At 39.8% G+C, this 20254-nt stretch overlaps 1 protein-coding gene across 10 annotated transcripts in view; it reads right to left on the minus strand.

Moving 5' to 3' along the window:
- Positions 1-20254, minus strand: part of CALD1 (caldesmon 1) — a 175423-nt gene that overhangs the window by 29935 nt on the left and 125234 nt on the right. For all 10 annotated transcript variants that reach the window (XM_015864723.2, XM_015864704.2, XM_032443815.1 and 7 more), the window contains one exon: positions 393-539. In XM_015864723.2, coding sequence (XP_015720209.1) covers positions 393-539 — 147 coding nt within the window. The remainder of the gene's footprint in view (positions 1-392; positions 540-20254) is intronic.

Raw genomic sequence — 20254 nt, forward strand, 5'->3', positions numbered from 1 at the left:
AATTAACCTGTAATCAGGTATGTTACCATTTTCTTACCTCATTTTATTTAACAAAATGCTGCTTGAGCTTAGTATCTATTAGTTTGCTATCACAAGATATATTTCTGGTCTCTTCTATCAGTTGTGTTATAGCTAATAGAAATCTGGATGTATTATTTGTTAGTATGTGAGACTAAACCAACTGGAAGTTGTGAGACTGGAAGGCCAACACTGCCATCTCAGTTTGTAAGAAGCAGAGCTAACTCCATCAGCTTTTGATGAGAGCAGAATGTATTGGAGGCGTTTTCCTCTTTAAGCTCCAGATGAGTTACCACATAGATGCCCTGAGGATGCTCTGGGAACGTGTCACAGGGCTAGGCCTCAAGGCCTAGCCATTTACCCTAACCATTTACCTGTTCTGGGCATTAACTTCTGATTTCTCTGTTACATCCCCTGATACATCTCCTTCTTCCTTTTGCCGCAGCCTTTCCTGTCGAGCTCGTCGACGACGTTCTCTGGCAGCTTCTTCATCATCATCATCATTTCTCTGGTAGGACAGCCTGCAACAAAGCAGGAGAGAGAGGGAAATAAAGGGACTGTAGCACGTAGAACTGCATGACTGAAAAAAATCACACAAAAGCAGCTGAATGGAGCACAGCAAGTATGGCTTGCTGTGGATGCTTCATACGGTGTTTAGAAAATAAAGTGTTGAGTTTATTTTCTAATTTTCTCATTTCAAGGCTTGGTTTTGTGTTCTTTTTCAGAAACAAAAACGACAAAGTGGCAATAGTGAAGGCAGCAGCCTCACCACACTTTCAGCTTGCTCCTAGAACACATCAAAACCATAAGACCGCAGCCTGATAGCTAAGTAGACATCCTGCTGGACTTCATCCTGATCCTGCCAGGATGCACTCAACAGTTTGAGCAGATTATCACTCAGGGTCCCATAACTAAAATTGGATTAGCTTTTCATTAGACCCCTCTTAACTAAGAGTCATAGAATCTATAACAACATGTTTTAAACTCTGACAATATTCTAAAGCTGAGAGACTAGAAAATGGGGAGACACAAGCATGACAACTCTTAGTGCTCAGTTCTGAATGCCAAATATCTGACACCTACAAAACTTTTGTGAGCCCAGAGCCCTGCCAGGCTAAATCATTCAAGATCTCTGCTGGGATAAAAGGCTATGGCTGAGAACTCATTGTGTTCTTCTAACCCAACAGATGATTACAATTAGTTTCATCCCACTTGAAAAAGAAAGCAAGACATTACAATCCCAATAATCCTATGACCCATTCAAATCTTTGGCAAAGTGCATTATCACTGCACGAGATAAAGTGAAAGGCCTGCATTCCTGTTATCTTTTAGTGCAATGAAAGTGAAATAGGAAGCTAACATGTGCCAGACCCAATCAGAGCATTCATTTACTTTGCATCTAGAAGAGAGATATGACAGTTAAGACACCCTTAATTATGTAGTTGTTCACTTAAACAGCTCTACAATGCAAACTCTGTGAAGAGTTACATTAGTGGAAAGGGGAAGAAAGAGAGAAGAAGAATTAAAAAGAGATGAGGTAGAGAAAGCAAGGGAAAATACTTTCTGTTGCTTATAAGTGATTTCAAAAGGGTTCAATATTTCCTTAAGGTCTTGGACAGAAAAAGAATAAAACTGTACTGGCAAAGTGACCACAGAAGGCCAATTCACTAGAAAGATTTTCTGTCTACAAGAAGCCTATGATCTGTTTAGTGATGAACTGCCAGCATAAAGACACAAGACCCTTGCTTCTAGCCTGTGGCAGCTGGGTAATGGCTGTGACTGAGTCAGTTCCCAGTGCCAGTGGCTCAGAAGCTATCTTTGCAGAGAGACCACAAGAGAATGAAGTGTTTATCCTACTCTATGGACCCACACAGAATCCTCCTAGATAGTGAGGAGAAAAACCATTTTAAAAACCCTCTTTAAAATGCCTTTTTGAAACCACCAGTTCCTCAGAACACTAAGAAAGGAAAGAAAAAAAAAATACTCTGAACAAACAACGTTCACCAAATGGTACTCATTAAATATGTCAAATGAAAGCAGATATGTATTTCCTGTCCTTGGACATATCACATAGATCACCTGTTAAGAAAGCTGACAATCTCCCTCAATATCCTTGTATATACACTGCCTCACTGTGTAACTGGGTGTTCTCCTGGAGGAGGAGAGCAGAGATAGGGGCTCCATTTTTAAGGATCACAGCATCCAATCCTGTTCATCAGCATGGACACACAAAACATTCTCAATAACATGGAAATAGGGAACAGCCATCACAGACTGACAGTAGAACAAGCTGAAACTGTAGGCCGAGGTCAGCCTTAGCAGGCTCACGAGTATGCCATGAGCAAACTCATAAAGCGATCAATTATGAAGAGACTCAGCAGTCACCTGAACTGCAACTGACTTTCCATAAGAAACTCAGTCAAAGCAAATGGATGATACAAGCTCAACACCTACCACTTCTTCCCGTGAAAAACACAGGTATCTGATGACAGTGCTCCTCCCACTGATCTCTTAGTCCTTGTGCACTGAGGTCATTCACCCTACGCTGGCTGGCACATCGCTCACCTTTCCTTAATTAGCTAACTCCCCTTCTCCCTAGAGTGACAAGCTAATTTCATGAAGAGAGTAAAACACAGGCAGGCATATAAATTCATGTACCCTCCACTATATATTTTAGATCACAAGAAGACTGAGGTTACCTTTCCTACTGCTACAGCTCTCCCTGACTCCGCATCACAAGTCTTCCCAGACCAAGAGTAAACAAATAACCAAGCATGAAGCCAGGACTTCAGTCTTCTGTATCAAACACATGGAAATCAAATGATCCATGCTGGCCTGTGCACCTTTGGAGAACCGCCTTTTACATGGTCTGACAGTGATAGGACAAGGGTGAGATATGTAAGGGATAAACTGGCAGAGGGGAGAATTAATTTAGATGTTAGCAGGACATTTTTACTCAGAGAGCGGTGAGGCACAGGAACAGGCTATCCAGAAAAGCTGTGGATGCCCCATCTCTGGAAGTGTTTCAAGGCCAGGTTGGATGGGACCCTGGGCAGCCTGGTCTGGTGGGCAGCAGCCCTGCCCACAATAGGGGAGTTGAGATTGTGTGGGCTTTTGAGGTCCTTTCCAGCCCCACCCATTCTATGATTCTATGACTGTGAGGCTGAAACCATTTCATACAATCCAGCTTCTACTAGTTTCCATTTAAAACCACCAATCAGCTCAAACATTATCTGAGGCACTTTGGTTTTAGAATTTCTTGCCAGCACTACTACATTATTATTATTGTCTGAGTTAGGACAGCACTGAAATTTCCTGATTAAGCTTGAAGGCCTGTTATAGTAGGCATTTATGAAGGTAGGGGAAAATTTGGTCCCTGTTCTAAACAGTGTGTGATACTGATAGAAGAAAAATATAATTATTTGAAACAGCACCTACCCTCAATGAGCCATAAGCTAAACCTGATTAATCTTTCCTATTACAATGCTAATTTAAGAAGGGTTAAACTGTTCAGTTCTAGAAGAGACTGGGAAAAAGAAAACTGTGGATCTGAGCTCAGGGGAAATTTCAAACAGAACAAAAGCCTTAGAGCATAGATTTTTAACTTAAACAGCTCAAGTCTGTCTCATCTTTCTCCCATGACTCACTCAAATGCCAATCATTCTTTGCAATTATCTGCAAAACCACCTTGCATTCATAGAACAAATGACCAGTGTGTTGTTCAATTAGATGCAACTGTGTTTATTTGGCAAGTTCTTTCCCTCACACTTTTGTTACCTGGGAGCAATTATGGTTCACCCTGCATATATGCTATGGATTGATTTTCTCTGTGGTCCATCCCACTAGATAGGATCACTCATCCCAAATCAAACTACTTCACCTCCAAATGAAACTCAACCTCTTTTTATGAACGTCACCCTTCATTACCTAACACCACAGCGCTGACATCTTTGCACTTGTGTGTCTCCTAATTGACAGTAGAGGGAAGATATCAGTAAAATATCTTTGATGACAAATTTCACTGCCAGATTTGGTCTATAGCAGCTGAATTTGTTAGTCTCCTGCACTTTTAGAAAGCCTATCTATTTACCCAGGCTCTTCCTGTAAGTATGGGTGGGGTGAGGATGGGCTCTGTTATAACACACTCTGGAGAGTTCTTTTTATGTCACTGCCAATATTTGGTCAAGTTTTATTTATGATTCCATGTGTTTTTAATTTTTTTATTGTTCATTTAATTTGTGTTATCATAGGCATGCTTCAAAATGCGAACATAAACAACTGATCAATCTTTACGTCCAAAAGACAACAAATGCACATGCTTTCAAGATATTAAATTTCTATCAAGCTTTGCATGTCATAGGTTAGCTGTATTTTGTTCAAGCTGCATCTAAAAATACAGTGAATAGTGGGGGAGAAGTTGTGGGGAAAACCATTTCTTCTAGTAATTTCTCCATAGTCCAATGAGAGCTGCCAGCATTCTGCTAAGATCTGATCAAGAAGATTCATTTTTATGATGGAGCAAGCAGAATTTCAATCCAAAATGCTCATGTTTCAGAAAGATGTAGTGAGTGAAAACAGGGGATTATGCTGGAGACATGCATACATGCCACCACAGTTCTGAGCGCAATGTTGTGTACGAATGCTCTTATTAACACCCATATTTTTCACATATTTCTTAATTAGACATGCACCATTTTTTTCACTTTGAACATCGGAGCAGCAAATGGATAAAATTAACCAATGGATGGAAATTAAACTCAGACAAATTTAAACTGGAAATGAAGCACATGTTTCTAACAGTGAGGTTGATTAAATATACAAGAAATGATGGAATATTCATCTTAAGATGAAAGCTTGTTTGGAAGTGATACTGCAGTAAAGTACTAATTCTTGGGCTCATTACAGACACAACTTGGTGAATTTCCATTACCTCTTATGTATCAAAAATCAGGCTAGACGATACTGTGGCTCATGCTGGACTTAAAAATTGTCTTCCACTTACAGAACATACGTGTCTTCTCATTCACTTCACAACTCATCTCTGTCTCACAAATAATTTTACTCTTTTCACCCACGCATTCTCCAGAGCTATGCAGCCAATATTCCTGACTTGGCATGTTACCCACAGAATGTATGCACATGTTCTCTTGGAAAAATAGACTGACACACCTTTCAATGTAGTCCCTTCTCGTTTACATCATTTTCATATTGCCAGCTTCTAGTATCCTTTGTTTTTTTAATAGCTCCAAAAAGTTTAAGGTATTTTTCCCCCCCTCTGAGTAACTGTCTTTTCAGTGGGTTAGCAGGATTTTCTTTCCATTGGATCTGGCATCCATATTTTCCTACTATGCCTTTACCAGCCTACTTTATCCTACATAACCCTTGATCTAAAATGTCTAAAACATAACACAACGTGTATTTTAACAACTTAACTATTGTTTCATCTATGCAGAATCTTCAGATGATCTACACTGGTTAAGGATCTGACTGTGAGATTATTGCTTTGTTTGTATGACAGAAGAGCTAAGTATGGGAATGGAACGGGATTCTTCCATGTATTCTTCTTTGTGGTTTCTTTCACTTGGTAATATTTGATATTTAGTTTTGTTCACAGGTAAGGGAAGAAAAGGTGCACTTCTCCCTTCAGCTAATTTCTCCTTTCAACTAATTTCCCCCGGAGAAAAAAAAAAAAAAAAGAAAGAAAGAAACATAAAAAGTGATTTGTAAGCCAATAACCACAAGTGAAAATGACTCCAAACTGATGAAAAAATTACCAAGTAGTTCATGCCAAAAGTAACCAGGGAATTTATTTCGCTGCTGAAGATGCCACTGAAGCTTTCAGGACAGATTCTGGCTTCCCGAATTACTGGTTTCTGTTGAAAATGTATGTTTCAGTTCATTTGCAGCCTAGGATTTCCAATGCTCTGTCTCATTTCTTGCTGCCTTCTCTTTATGATAACACTGCTGCTTTGGTTTTAGATTCAGGTCCTAAAACCTGGGCCTTGTAGTTTGAGCCAGTCTGAAATATCACCGCATGGTTCTGCACAAAGGCAGAATGACTCATGCACGCGCCTTTTTTTTTTCCCCTCATAGCTGAAAACTGATGATCTGTTTCATAAAGTGAAATGCAAGCAGATTCTCCAACCACATCCAAATAACTCTGCTAAATCGCCTCTGAATACCTCAGCATAAATTGCATGCAGGACCGCTAACATGAAGGGTAAAAACCTTCAGCTACCGAAACAATGTTAAATTTGCTTCCAACACATATTATATTTAGATAAAAGAGCTTGCTGGAAATGTCCTAGGGAAAAGCATGTAATTCTCTCAATATGTGAAGTCTGTAATATTTAGCAGTTTTCCTTCAACCGCGATAGATTTGACATTGACCAGTCAGGAAACTATCCAGTGTATTTAACCCATTTTAATTTAGGAGTTTCACACAAACAGAAAAAAAAAAAAAAAAAAAAAAAAAACAAAAAAAAAAAAAAAAAACAAAAAAAAAAAGTAACTGGATAGAAAAGTAATTGGCTAACCTCCTTCTAGCTGATAACTATCATTTTTTTACTGCTTTTCTTGACACTTAGTGGAATTCACACTGAAATCTGTCTCTGAATACAAAGAAGCGTACAAAACAAGTTTACTTCTTCCAGCTTAAAAATGTGGAAGCTGTGAGTACCACTGTGGTTGATGTGGTATTTGCTGCCACTGTAGCAAATTGCTTGCTGCTTGCTGCCACCACCTCCATTTTCTAGTGCTTTATTGCATATAAAATCCAGTATCACTTGTGCCACATACTTACCCAGTAATATTTCAGGCATCTCCCTGTTGAAAATAGTGGGCATGTTGCCTAGCTGAGGCATAAGTAAGGAGTGACAGGACTCACCCCAGAACATACAATTCACAATTGCTACAAAGCCAAATCGTAAATTTACTTTCTTGTGGTTTTGGGTCCCTGTATTCAGTAAGGCTTTCAAGGCACTTTTATACCCTCAAATTGCTAGCATACTAAATGTATACAAAATTAAGGACTAACTCCTCCTCTTTTGTATTGAATTGCAAGCAAAGCTCCAACCAATGTGATAGAAAAGTTCACTAAAGACAGAAGGAATTAAAATGAAGAAAGAAATCAAGACTTGCAACTTTTAAAAGATCCCCTACATTCTTTTGTAGGGGATTATGGTCTTTTTAGAAAATATGTAAGTTTTGAGGAATGAAATTTACTTTTTTTTACGGCGCCTTTAAGCAGTGCCTACAATGTGTCATGCTCAAACTACAAAGTTCTGCATTCCTCTCAAGAATCATTTTAATCCCTTCAAAATTCATGTTATCCTCTTCAGTATCTATCAGAGATCTTTAAATGAGGGCAAGGAAAAGAAAAATAGCATATTACTCTAATGTTCCATCACGTTGCCCAACCTACTCACAATCAACTTCCAGCACACTTCCATTCACCACCCATCCTGTCAAAACAAGACATGAAATTTGAAAAGAAATATGTCTTTTTTTCTAAGATGACAAATCTTCTCAAAGAGCAGAATCTCTTTTGGCATTTTTTCCCTGCCAGGTTTTGCAGGGCATAAATAAGAACCAAGGGCCAGGACACTACATTTAGGTAAATCCTGAGGGAAACAAAGTGCATGTTGATGGATATCAGGGACAACACCTACCAATAGCACTGAACCCAACTCAAAAGGAATTATTTCATCCTTCATGGAAATGCAGCTGTGCCTAGGGCAGGTCAGCAAGTACTCTATAGCTGAGACTCTAGAAAGCTAGGACAGAGAGCCAGCTGGGCAGGGAAGATGGAAGCAGGGATCATATAGGGAATATGGCTGTAGGAAGGGGACTGGAATGATATGCCTCCCTGGGCTGGGGAGAGCCAGCCAGCAGCAGTGGGTGACTAGGAGATCCCTGAGGTCTTTTCCAACTTAATGATTTGATGAGGAGCCTGGGTAACGGAAAGCAGATAAAGCTTGATGGAGAAATACTCAGGGGACTGGGAAGATGAGGAAGGGAAAAGGAAAGAGATCTGCTAGGAGGTAGCAGGGACAGTGAAAGCACCAAAGCTGAGTGAGTAACTCTGATGTCAAAGTACTGAACCTTTTCCATGGCTTCTTAGCCTATGATGCATAAGGACCTGGAAAGCCAAATTCCACCATGCTTGAGAGAATTGAAATGGTAGGACAGCAAGTCACAGTTACCTAGTTACCTAGTTACCTATATGTTATCTGTTTACTCCCTCATCTTTGCATAATCTGAAATGACTATAAATGATCAGAGATAGCTATTTTTATTGCTCGATTCATCAGAAGTGTGGGCGTTAGCACTAGTCTGTGCTCCATGAAGCATCAAAACTCCTATGTATATTTCCCAGGGGATTCAAGATTGTAACTAACTTACTACTGCTCAGGGTCAAAGAGGTCTCTGAAGATCTCTGCTGTAGCTTTTAGATATGCAGCAAAATCTGTGCTGCATGAACACTGCAGGAACAAGGTACAAGGCACATGAGGAGCCTGGAAAAGTAATTTTACCAGATAATCACACAGATAATCACAGAATAAGCTTTTTTCCATTCACTTTTCCTGATACAAAATATGCAAGAGGAGGGCACAGCTTTAACATACCTCAGCAAACTAAATATTGAAACAAACACTTGCAAACGGAAAAGAAGCTGAAATGCAAGAGAAGGACTTGCACTGAAACAGAACAGACTGTGAAGCTGTATACTAACTGGAATAAACCACTTTAGGGGGGATACAGCATTGCAAATACGTTCATCGCTACAGCATATGGCAAACAGGGAAAAAAAATAATTAAAATCAGATGTCTTTAAGTTTTCTAGTACTGATTCCCTATACTCACAATCCATGGATGCTGTGCAGGTACAGATTTGGTTTCAAGGGAAATTCATGACTGTTCACTTTTAACGTGGACAAGCATCTATCTCTTTCTCAGATACTTAAGAAACCTACTGTCAACAGCTTAGGTGATTAGGAGACATTTTCTGTGAGACAGAGGAGGAATTATGAGCGCAGATCCTGTCATTTGCTAACAAGATTAGGGCTAGATACATTCCATGCATCTCTCTGAACGTTAATCCTGATCTGTCTTTCACCTTCATGAAAGGTAAAAAAAAAAAGAACAAAACCCTTCCATAAAACAGGCCTGTACAGATATGTAAGGTCACGTACAGCACTTTGAACAGCACATTAATGTCACAATGATTTGCAGACATCGTATACCAGCCTTGCGCAATTTAGACAGCTGGAAATTTGACATGTATCCATTGCAACTATACACGCATAAACACTATAAAATATCCTGGCTTTATTCTTTCAATTAGCATTCCCTTAGATGTGCCTGTTTCCCCTTGCACTGCTCCACTGTGATCCTTATTCCAGGAAAGTTTACTTACAAGAAACAAGCAAACAATTCATTGTAAAACATTAGAGAAAGTCTGTGTAAAGCTGAAGTCGTGACAGGTGGCCATCCACACTGGAAATATAAACATAGAAGCCACAGTGCTTCAAAAAGGGTAAACAAACAAACAAGCAAACAAGTTAAAAACAAAAACAGATCAACAACAAAAAAACAAACGAACACCTCCTCATGGAACTCTATAGCTCAACAAAAACCTCTCCCATTAAAAATACTCACTAACAAATCATTTATGCATTATGAGTTATTCATAGGAAATATCCCGATTAAAAAAAATTGGGAAACAAGAAAATAACAATTTTCTTGTCCTGACTGTGCTTGTGGTCCATAGACTTCCAATGGAATACATGCAGATGTTCAAGGCACATGGGTGCAAATAGCTCACATAAATTACCCTACAAAGATACCATACAAGTACAAGAGTCTTTTTCCACAGTATATAGCATACTCACAAATCACAGCAACTATTAAGGTACGCATTTATTTTTCAGTCTGGAACGGCAGTTCCATATACAGATCCAGGCTGTAATAGCGACTGCAAAATGCTTCACGCTGAAATATCCCCACACAGATAAGTTCTGCAGGAACATGGGGGAGCTGAGGGTACTGCCAGTTACACAGCAAGTTACTGATCAAGTCCTGTTTGCTATTTAACAGGATTTCCACGACCAAACAGCTGTTCTTTGCCCCAGTCAGTCTTCTTTGCTTTGTGTTCATAAGATATAAAACCTGTCCCTGAGCTTCCAGTCCCCGTCCCAACTCTAGTTCGTCCATTAGACACCAACCTTCACGCTCCTCCACCACTGACTGGCACTGGTTTGCAGGAGAGGTTAAGCAGCACCTGCCAGGCCTTTACCTATGGGTTCTGGGATGCTTCCACAGAATCATTTCATGTTATGATATCCTTTGCCACAACATTCTGTAATCAAAGTGCCAGTCCCAAAAGTATCAATTTGATGTCATGCAATTCTTTTAGCTGCTTCTCATTATTTTGCTAAAAGAAATTCCAGGTGAGCCCAGGGAAGGGAAAGTGAAGGAACAATGTGGATGGGATTGATCGCACAGCAAATGACTGACCAGCTAGAGAAAGAAACAGAGAAGGTAGGCAGCTAGAGGAAGAGGATTGCAAAGGGCTGCTGTGGCAAGAAAGTGAGCAGACTGCAAGTAAAGCCAATCTAGTTCCAAAGATGAGAGAACAAGAGAAATTAAGTTTTCATCACCAAGAAGGTTTTCTTGGAGACTAAACTGACATTTTTAAGGAAAGAATAATTGAAAAATTCATCATTAAATACACAAAAATAATGTTTGAGCCAAGGCTTCTGGGATAATCCTTTACATTCCGGGAGTGAACACAAACTGATACCTATTTTCCTTTCCTCATCATATTAGCACTTGGCATTCACCAAATTCTTTCCATCAAAAGGTTCCAACATACTTTACAAATGTTAATTAATCCTCACAACCCCTTTTGACTGCTGCATGCTGGTTATTATTAGTATGATAAAGCTGGTTTATGAAATGGAAAAATAGGGACATACATAGACAAGTGTACTTGTTTCAGTCTCAATCCCATAGCAGGTAAGATTTGTGCATTGTCTGCAATACCTCAGTCCTCGTCCAAACCCTGCAGAAGTTATCGGGAGCATTTCTAGCAGCTTCCAAAGGCCATTGCTACAGGTAGGCCTACCTCTTCCTCCCAGTCCCATTACTGACAGCTACGCCTTGCCAACTTCCATCGCTGCACCCAGAAGTGTGTGAAAGCCACAGGCAGAACTGATTTTCCTGGGACAATTTTTGCTGGCATACAGAACAAAGAAACATCCTCCCCTGAGCTCCCTCTGAGCAAGTGGCAGCCTGTCCCTTCTCTGTGCAGTGCTTTCAGTTTCCAGGCACATCCAAATCAGTAGTTTACATTTTAAAAAGAGATTTGCCTGGTGAAAAATGGGAAAGGAAGCCCAGAACGCTTCTTTACCTAAGGGAAACTTGCAGCCATGCCACTACAAAAGAGCTTCAGGCTTCATGCATTGGACAGTGTGCCTCCGCACAGCCTGACAGCCCCTTGAACCACCAAGCTGTGAACTAAGATACACTTCAGAGCCTGAAAATATGGAAAATGGGGTGCAGATCACCTGCCTACCACTGAGTTTCCTGCCAATCCTTTTTGCTTCTCACTCTTCAAGTGGTACAAAAAGCCAGCTTGTTGAGTTGGAATTCCCAAAAGGTGATTAGGGAGAAAACACCTGCCCTAACCCTAGAGATTTTAGTTATGCAGAAACTCTTAAGACATCACATGAGAAAGGTTCTGTGCACAGTAGCTCTCACTGCACCATCTCCAGTGCCACACAATAGATGGAACTGACCTGAATGTGAGCCAGGGTCATCAACAGCAACCCTTACCAAACTACCTCTTGGTTCAAGGGCAACATTTTCTGTCGAACCACAAGAGGGAAGAGCATTTTAGGGAGGCACTGGAGCTCCTAGTGGAAGGGTATTCACACAACATAAGGAGCCTTCAGAATAACACCACCAGAGAACAGGCCTTAGGCTTGACTCAGATGTTCTGTATCCTAGTATCTCCTTCCCAGCAGTCTGTAGTAACTATTCATGCATGTACATCAAGCTAACTGCAAGTGAGATGCAATCCGCTTTATCCTTCCCTGAAAGTCCTTACTGAATTTCAGTTATGTGTCCTGAAAGGCACTGGAAGGAGCCAAGGAAACAAGCGCTGGATAGCAAGTCTATGTTTAATACTCTTTTGTGAAAATAAAACATATGATAAATGAGGATATAGCAGTATAAACTGGAGAATATTTGGCACCAGAATTGGGACAAGAATAAGAAAAATTGAATTGCTGCTCTCAGAGCATGATCTAACCTGTTGCAATAACTCAGTTCATTGAGATTACTGAATAAATAAGAATGAGATGTTTAAACCCACTTGTGCATCAGTTCCCATTTGACTACAGCAGCGTTCAGTGAAAAAAATCATCCATTTTGGAGATTCAGAAGTTGGCATGATGGATATTACCTACACCAATAAGGTATTATAAGACCAATCAGTCTAATACAAGCATAGGCATAAAACTAGACACAAACACCAGCATTTGTCTGCCAGTTGGACAAATCTCAGATGTATTTATGGTTGCTTCTGCCATCTTAAAACAAATCTGAAACAGAACTATTGTCATTGTTAGTGTATAGCTATGAATGTATACCAATAATTTTTCCAGACCTTCGCCAATAGTTAGATCAAAATATTCCCACAAAATTGCCAAATATTTAGGAATTTCAAGGGCAGCCCCAATACCTACTTTTGTATTTTAGAGAGAAAACTCCCAAAGGGTCTTCTCCTCTGTTTCAGCTCCCCAGAAGCTTTTCCAGTTCCTTCTCCAATTTCTTCGCACATTCCAAGCAGATTGTGTCACTTCGCACCTAATGGCACTTTAAAGGGTGTCTCCATCTTCTTCCTCCACACCTGTGAGCCCTGCCTTAAATTCTCCCGAGCCTGAACATCCCAACCTCATACCCTTGCAGCACTATCAGCTTTGGATGATACTCAAAAAAAAATGGAAAAATGCCAAGAGGTGACCTGCAGAGGGAAAGCAAAAGGAGTTGCCAAGCTTTGCTCCAAATACTGATGATAAAATGTGTGGAAGAGCACAAAACTGCACGAAGGAAGCAGGGCATTTTAAAGTATTTCTCTACTGTGAGGATGGCCAAACACTGGAACAGGCTTCCTAGAAAGGTGGTTCATGTTCCATGCGTTTCATACTCAAGAGGCATTTAGACAATGTCTTTAATAACATGCTTTAACTTGAAGAGGTCAGGCATTTGGACTAGATGATCTTTGAAGGTCCATTCCAAATGAGCTACTCTATTTTATTCTTTTCAGGACTCAAGATCACACTGAACTTGTCATGCATCTTGAGAAGTGCTGGAAAGAACCAAAAGCTAGGCATTAAACAACAAAATCTCTGCTTGCTCTAGCGTCTTCAAGAACACAATCATATCCTTTTTGGGGTGAGAAAACAGATTGGTAGTATTTCCAGAGCAGAACTGCACAAGCAACAAGAAGCATACACAGAACAGAAACAAGCACTGTTTTATGCATTCAGAGCATTCATCCTTCTCATTCAAGGACTACAAGCATGTAGCTAGATGGGATATAATAAAGCTGGACTTTGTCTCTCACCTGATCACTCCTTAGGGTGTTGGGTGAGGCTAAAAGGGAAGAATCCAAGAAATCAAGCAAGGAATTAACCCAATGGCTATCTCTAAATGACAAAGAATCAAATGAAGCTATCAGATATGCAAAAAAAGAAATATTTGTCAACGGAATGGGCTTCGTATTATTGCTAATGCATATGCTGTCAGTGGGAAGATTTCGTCACAATATAGATAAGGACTGGCAAGAGAATCAAGATAGCATTACTACAGTAGCTTTTTAGCAAGTTGACAAGTCTTGTGGAAAAGTTGCGTTTGCAGAGAACTTCCAAGCTGTGTTACTGTAGGCTTTAAGGTAAATCATAGAGAAACAAAAACACTTCTCGGCCTTAATCTTTCTAACTAAAGTAAAAGCTTAGCTGACTTTGGAAACAGATGTTACCTCTGTTAATTAGGCTTTGAGGCTTTTCGAAACCCTAGGAAATAAAACTGCTGACATGTTATGTTTGACCACTCCTGTTCCAGGAGGAGACAGATGACTAAGGCCAAGATGCACATCTCCATCATACACACCCAGAATCCATGCCAGTCATTTCCTTTCTTGGGAAGCACGATCCTAAAAATTTCCTGCTTTACAGAGGAAAAATGCTGTAGCACAAAATGTGTGAGGCTATTCCTTGAGAGTAATTTAAGAATGGGGCACATTTTATTCAGGTTTTGCAAAATATCATGTCATACAGTAGAAAGAGTGCTGAAAGGTAAGAATTAAAGAGAAAGGGAAAGGAAACACACGGCAAAGGACAGGCGACTGTAGATCCTGTGAGCTGGAAAGCCAGAGACCACTTGAATATGAACAAAATTTACAAAGGTTCTCTTATGGCCATTTCAGCGTATAGTGATGGTCTGAGTCATTTGGAGATACTTAAACCTACAGAACTGTACCTTGTGAGGCTCATCCTTCCCACAGTCCTACTGCTCAGTTACAAACTTCTTGGCTCCCCGCCTCAATTACACAAAAAAAGGTGTAGTAAGGATGGTTCCAGGACACCAAAATATACATATGTGTGTGCGTGTGTGTGTGTGTGTGTGTGTGTGTGATGCTAGAAAGTACATCTTTAATTATAGTGAAGCAAATCCAGCACTGAATGTACTGCAGATGGAATTTGGCAAGCCAATAATCTCTTGTTCAGAAACATGTAATATATTTTTTATGATTAAAAAACTTGCAGGCAATTTGGCTATGACAAGACAAATGGAAGCCAAGATCTCACATCCTGTAGTGACAGTTGTGCTGGTACCAGGGATACATCTCTAGAACAGATCTCCACATTTCCTAGAGTACCCAGGAAGGAAGTGCACACAAACTGCTTCTGCAAGAGTGACTTGCTCAAATTTTCAAAATGGACAGCAAAGATGTCAGGAGATGTTTTCTTAAGGTTTTAAGCTGTCTGGCATAATTGGAATCCTTTTTTAGTTTGTTGTGCAATACAGCAACTATTACATGGAGGTTCCACACCAGGACTGAGTCTCCTGAACAAAAATAGAAAGCAGAGCAAAAGTGATCTGAAAGAGACTCAGAGTTCAGAATCTAAACTGCTTAGGCAGAATTAATCTTTACAGGTTAGCATGCTAAGTTTTCCTAGAGTCATTTTTTTTTCCCCCATGAGAATCTAAGTATTTCTCAGTAATGCTTAGCCAACATACAGGAAAATATGGATGCTAATTAAAAAGAAAAAAGATGGCAGCAAAATCAACCAAATCCCTGATCTTCAAAAGAGATTCTGACTGAGGAGGAAGGGTCTGAGCACAAATAGATATCAGACAAAATTACATATATGTACACCCAAAAATGAAATGGTTGTGCAACAACCTTTTGGGCGTGGCTTACTTCTAACAGCATATCTGCACATTTTGTTTAACATTATCTGTTTCATCCAATCCCTGCTACAAACGCTGTTTACTTTTCTGCTTTATTATCATTAAAGTTATCTTTCACATGTTTTGCCTACAGTGAATAACTTCAGCAATAACAGGAAATGTATTCTCAAATTATTATGTTGAGAGAAAAAAAAAATAGGAAAAAATGTTTCACAGAGGGTAGCATCAAACTCATAATACTCTGATAAAAATAAATGAGTGACAGAAATCTGGAGAGTTAGTTAGTTGGTAAATCATTATTCCTCCTGTGGTCCAGGAGCCACGCAAGGGTCACCATGTAGGAAGGGACAGCCACTTTGCATCAGTTTTGGCTTCCTGATGCAGCAGAGTGAATTCCAGCATAGCCAGCACTTGGCTTTCATTTACCAAGAGACACAGAGAGACTGAGGAAGGAAAGAATTTCAATACCAGCTTCTGTCCTTGCTTGCAGCTTTGCTCAATGTAACTCAGCTGAAAACCTGAGGAGTTCTATTGAGTTCAGATCTGTGCTGAAGCCTCTATTTAAGCCTGAGATGCATTGCTTATCCCTGGAATTTAATGTGAGCCTTCAAAGCAGTTTGAAAGAAAAACAGCAGAGCAATTGAAAGTGTCAACAAACTCTTGTAATTTTTACTGTCCTCCAATGATGGATGTCTGAGAAGTGGGAAGCTGGATTTTAACACCTTCGACCAAAGTGTGTTTTTTTAACAACTTCATAAACCATTTAGATGCTTCAGATGTATAACAAACCCCATAGAACCCTATACTTCACCATGCCTGCATCTTGCTCAGAGGTGACTATGGTATGTTATGTTGTCAGGCTTGCAAAAGCTTATCACTAGCACCTCCAGTTTGTGTGTCACAGAGAGATTTTACAGCACGACTGTGTGAAAAGAAGAAGGAAGAGGGAAGGGGGGAAGCCCTCTCTGACTGTCCGCTCTGCAAAGGATTTGAGCTGCAGAAAAGAGGAACCATGTCAGCAAATGCCAAACCAATGCAGTACCTGCCAAACCGCACCTTATCCTTCTCAATCAGCAAAAAAATTATCCGCTGCCTGATTTCTCTTACCTCACCAATAAAGAGCTAGTTTTTTTCCCTTATTAGGACATTCTCCATGCCATAAAATTCTGGCTCTAATGAGTGGCTTTAACAATATATGCTGCACATCAGCACAAAAAGAAAGCAACTAATAAAAATGAAACACAGGAGGAGAATAAAAGGGCTGAGTCCTAAATTAAAAGAGACGACATCAGCTTAGTTTGGGCTCCAAAATTTGATCATAGATTTTATAAAAAAAGAGAATTAAAATTGGAAAGGATAAATGCATGAAGGCTAACATTATACAGACATGTAATTATAATCTTGGCCCTGCAGCTACTTATACATGTAAGCAGCCTTACTGAAGTCAGAGAAAACTCTTTATAAACTTCAATGCTTACAAAGCTCAAAGCAATTCAACCGTTAGAAAATTACAATATTAAGAGAAAGGAAGTTTTTGCATTTTCTTTAACAAAATAAAATCAAAAGGAGTGAAAAGTTACAAAATTTTAGCTGAGTATTATTCAGCTTGAGGTATTTTGCTTGATTGGATATTTCACTGTAGGAGTCTGTATCATCTAGTTTACTGTATCTATTCCCTAGTGCATTTATTGCACTACTCACATTGGAAAGAAGGGCAGAAAGAGCCTGAAATAATCAGCGGATACTTTCTCCCTGGTCTTTCTGGACCTTCTTGTTTTGTTCCAAATGTGAAAAGGGTGGAGGAGGAGGCATGGGTCTGCACGTTCTACATGGAAGGAAGCAGGGGTAGGAAGCAGCAAGATGAATGTCTGCTGTCCCCCATCCCACACTGGCACACCTATCTCAACACGATGGCTGTGGAGAAGCTATGTGGATTTAAGATCTACACTAGCACTGAATTCTCTAGTTTTACTGAAGCAGAAAAGAAAAAAAGAAAGAAAAAAAACAACCCTTGTCAGAGCAAAGCAATATGGAAAATGTTCAGGTTCATTTTATTTTAATTCAGTCTAAAAGAAGGTAGCAAATCTTTCATTTATTTTTTCTTCCAAATGTAGGTTGGTAAGGTCAGTTTGTAATTGAAAGATAAGAATCTTTTCTTCCAAAAACTTGCAAAGAGGCAACTCAATAATTTGCACTTTGGAAAGTGACAAAAGTGTAATTTTTAATAAAAAATATATTTCCTCTTGGTTCCATTTAGATAAAGCGAGTCTGGGAACCTGATCCATTCCCAACCAGTTCTGCTCTGCTTGGTACTCTCCACATTTTTCTTGGTTTTGCTAAATTTAGTGTGCATGAAAAACAACTCTCATAGCACATCTCAGGCACTTAGATTTCCAGAGAGCAGCATCAAGACAAGTCTGACACCTCTCAGCACTGTCCTGGCTTAAATCTTAGAAACTTGGTTCTTAAAAATCATGAGCTCAATCTCAGATAAGTGCCTAAAACACCACATAGATTAATCCAAATCCACACACTAGTCCCCCAATGCCTTTCTTGTGCTGGAGGAAGCACCGCCAAAATCAAGAGTTTTCTGACCTAACTGTCCTTTCTCTGTCCTAACGTTTCCTCTGCTGTAAAGGACAATGTCATTCAGAAATGTTTCAGCTGTTGTTGAAATTTTCTTCTGACACTCTGTGAGGAAAGTTCCTAAATCCATCAACAAGACAAGAACGGACATTCAGCCTTCAGCAGCCAATGTCCCTGATTATGTGTAAACCACACACTGAAGTCTAGGTATCTCACTTTGGCAGTGACAATTAATGCTCTGTATACAAACACTGTTGTTACCAGAGCATTTAACATAAATATGGTGCAGGCAAATAAATGTATTTGCATCAAAAGCACTCACCTGTTGTTCTACATGTTTTGAATTCATTCTTAAGCATCAGGCACTGGTATGCAACCTGGATATAAATAATCTGTACAGCTTCAAAATGAACAGGATGGTGTAGAGGGATGAGCCACATTCAGAGACAAACTTCTGTTCTCAGTTTTTAAGATGGAGATGAAGAGGCTTTGCTACAGGCTAGCATTTTAGTACATCTGGTGTTTAGCCACATGATGCCCATCTTCTTTTTCCTCAGTAATATTTAAAAAGGCTTTAAAAAATTAAGGACTGTGGTTATTTCCCCACTAAGGAACAGAAATGAGATGCAAAACCAGAAAAGATCAGGAAGAAAGAGAAAGATGGCTCTGAGTGAAAATGAACAGCACCAGTTTTCAGAGCAGAACTCGCCAACTTCCTCAACCCTTCTCTTCTCCTTAAAAATAAAGTCAACTAGTCAACTATCTTTCCTCTCCATCTAGCCCAGAAACAGAAAAAAAAAATGGGAATTACATATTTGAACATAGAATATGAGGAACCAATCAGAAAATGCTGTGAAGGTCAACTTCCCAACTGTCAACAAAAACAATCTGTGAAGTTTAGACAAAAGTTACACTGGTTGGAAGAAAGCATTCGACCTGTTGGCAAAGAATACTTCTGCTTTCTTTAGAAACTTGCTCAGCAAGTACTTATTTTAGTGTCCAGTAAAGATAGCCAAGTCAATTCCTATACATTCACTTAGTCTTTATATTTTCATGCCAACCTGAATGATTTCTTGGCTACTGATGAGAGCTTCTGCTTTTAATTTCCAGTGTATCAAATGTTAACAGGATTATAATCAACTATTTAGCAATTACAGGATTTTCTACAAGCACACCAAGAATGTAGAAAGTACCTTTGAATGAAGCAGCTGAAACTATCACATAGAGGGGCCATTACAGGACATTTGCAAGAAGTTAGTTAGAAAACCTACTGTGCCTCATTCACAGCAGTATAATAACAGCCTCCTGCCTTTCCCTAGAGAGTCTCCAGGGAGTTAACTTATAAGTAATTTTACATTTCTTTTCTTTTGCATTGCAATCTCCTGAGAAGGCATGAGCACTTGGAATGATTACATTATGCCTCCACCTGGGAAGGGCAGTATTTCATCATGTATTTCACTGAGCTATGCTTTGAAGAAGCCTTTTTGGGTAATGTTAAAGGTGTCTTCCCCACTTCTGGCCTGAGGTCATGGGCATGCTTATTAAAAGGGAATAAATTAGTTTCCAAATTTTGGCCACGCATTTCATTTCTCTTGAAAGCCCTCTCCCCAAAAGAGATTTGCTGTTCTTCTTCAGATATGCTACTGAAAGTCTTGACAAAAGAAACTCCATGCCTGGTTGTCAGGTGTCTGCTCTTGTTTAGAAGCCACTACAGGATACAAGTCTCCCAAGACTCAAGGTATAGTAGCTAGTCACGTTTAATGAGAAAAAGACTGAATTGTCTTCAGATATAATTTCACTGACTTCAGTGAATTCACTTCACAGAACATAATTGCGGGTGATAAAGCAGGCTCACATTGAGACATTCCTCCCAGCATTTGCTTCAGAGACATGCAAGGCACAGAGCCAGCTCATTGCTGGTTCCCTCTCTCACCCATGGGAAGAATGGAGAAGAATCTCCTCAGCAAGGATATCCAAATACTCTTGTTGTTTGTTGTTGTTGCAGTGGTTTTTAAGCAAAACAGCCAGACCCTGACTGATTTAGCTAATCTGACTGCAAAATAGGCCAGTGGAAAGGGTCTGAAGGTTATCTCAGAGGATCCAGTTCCTCACATCAGATACCAAGAGTTCTGGTTTCCATCAGCCATACCAGCCTCACAATGCCAAA

The sequence above is a fragment of the Coturnix japonica genome, chromosome 1 (assembly GCF_001577835.2).
Source record: "Coturnix japonica isolate 7356 chromosome 1, Coturnix japonica 2.1, whole genome shotgun sequence".
Classification (NCBI taxonomy): Eukaryota; Metazoa; Chordata; class Aves; order Galliformes; family Phasianidae; genus Coturnix; species Coturnix japonica.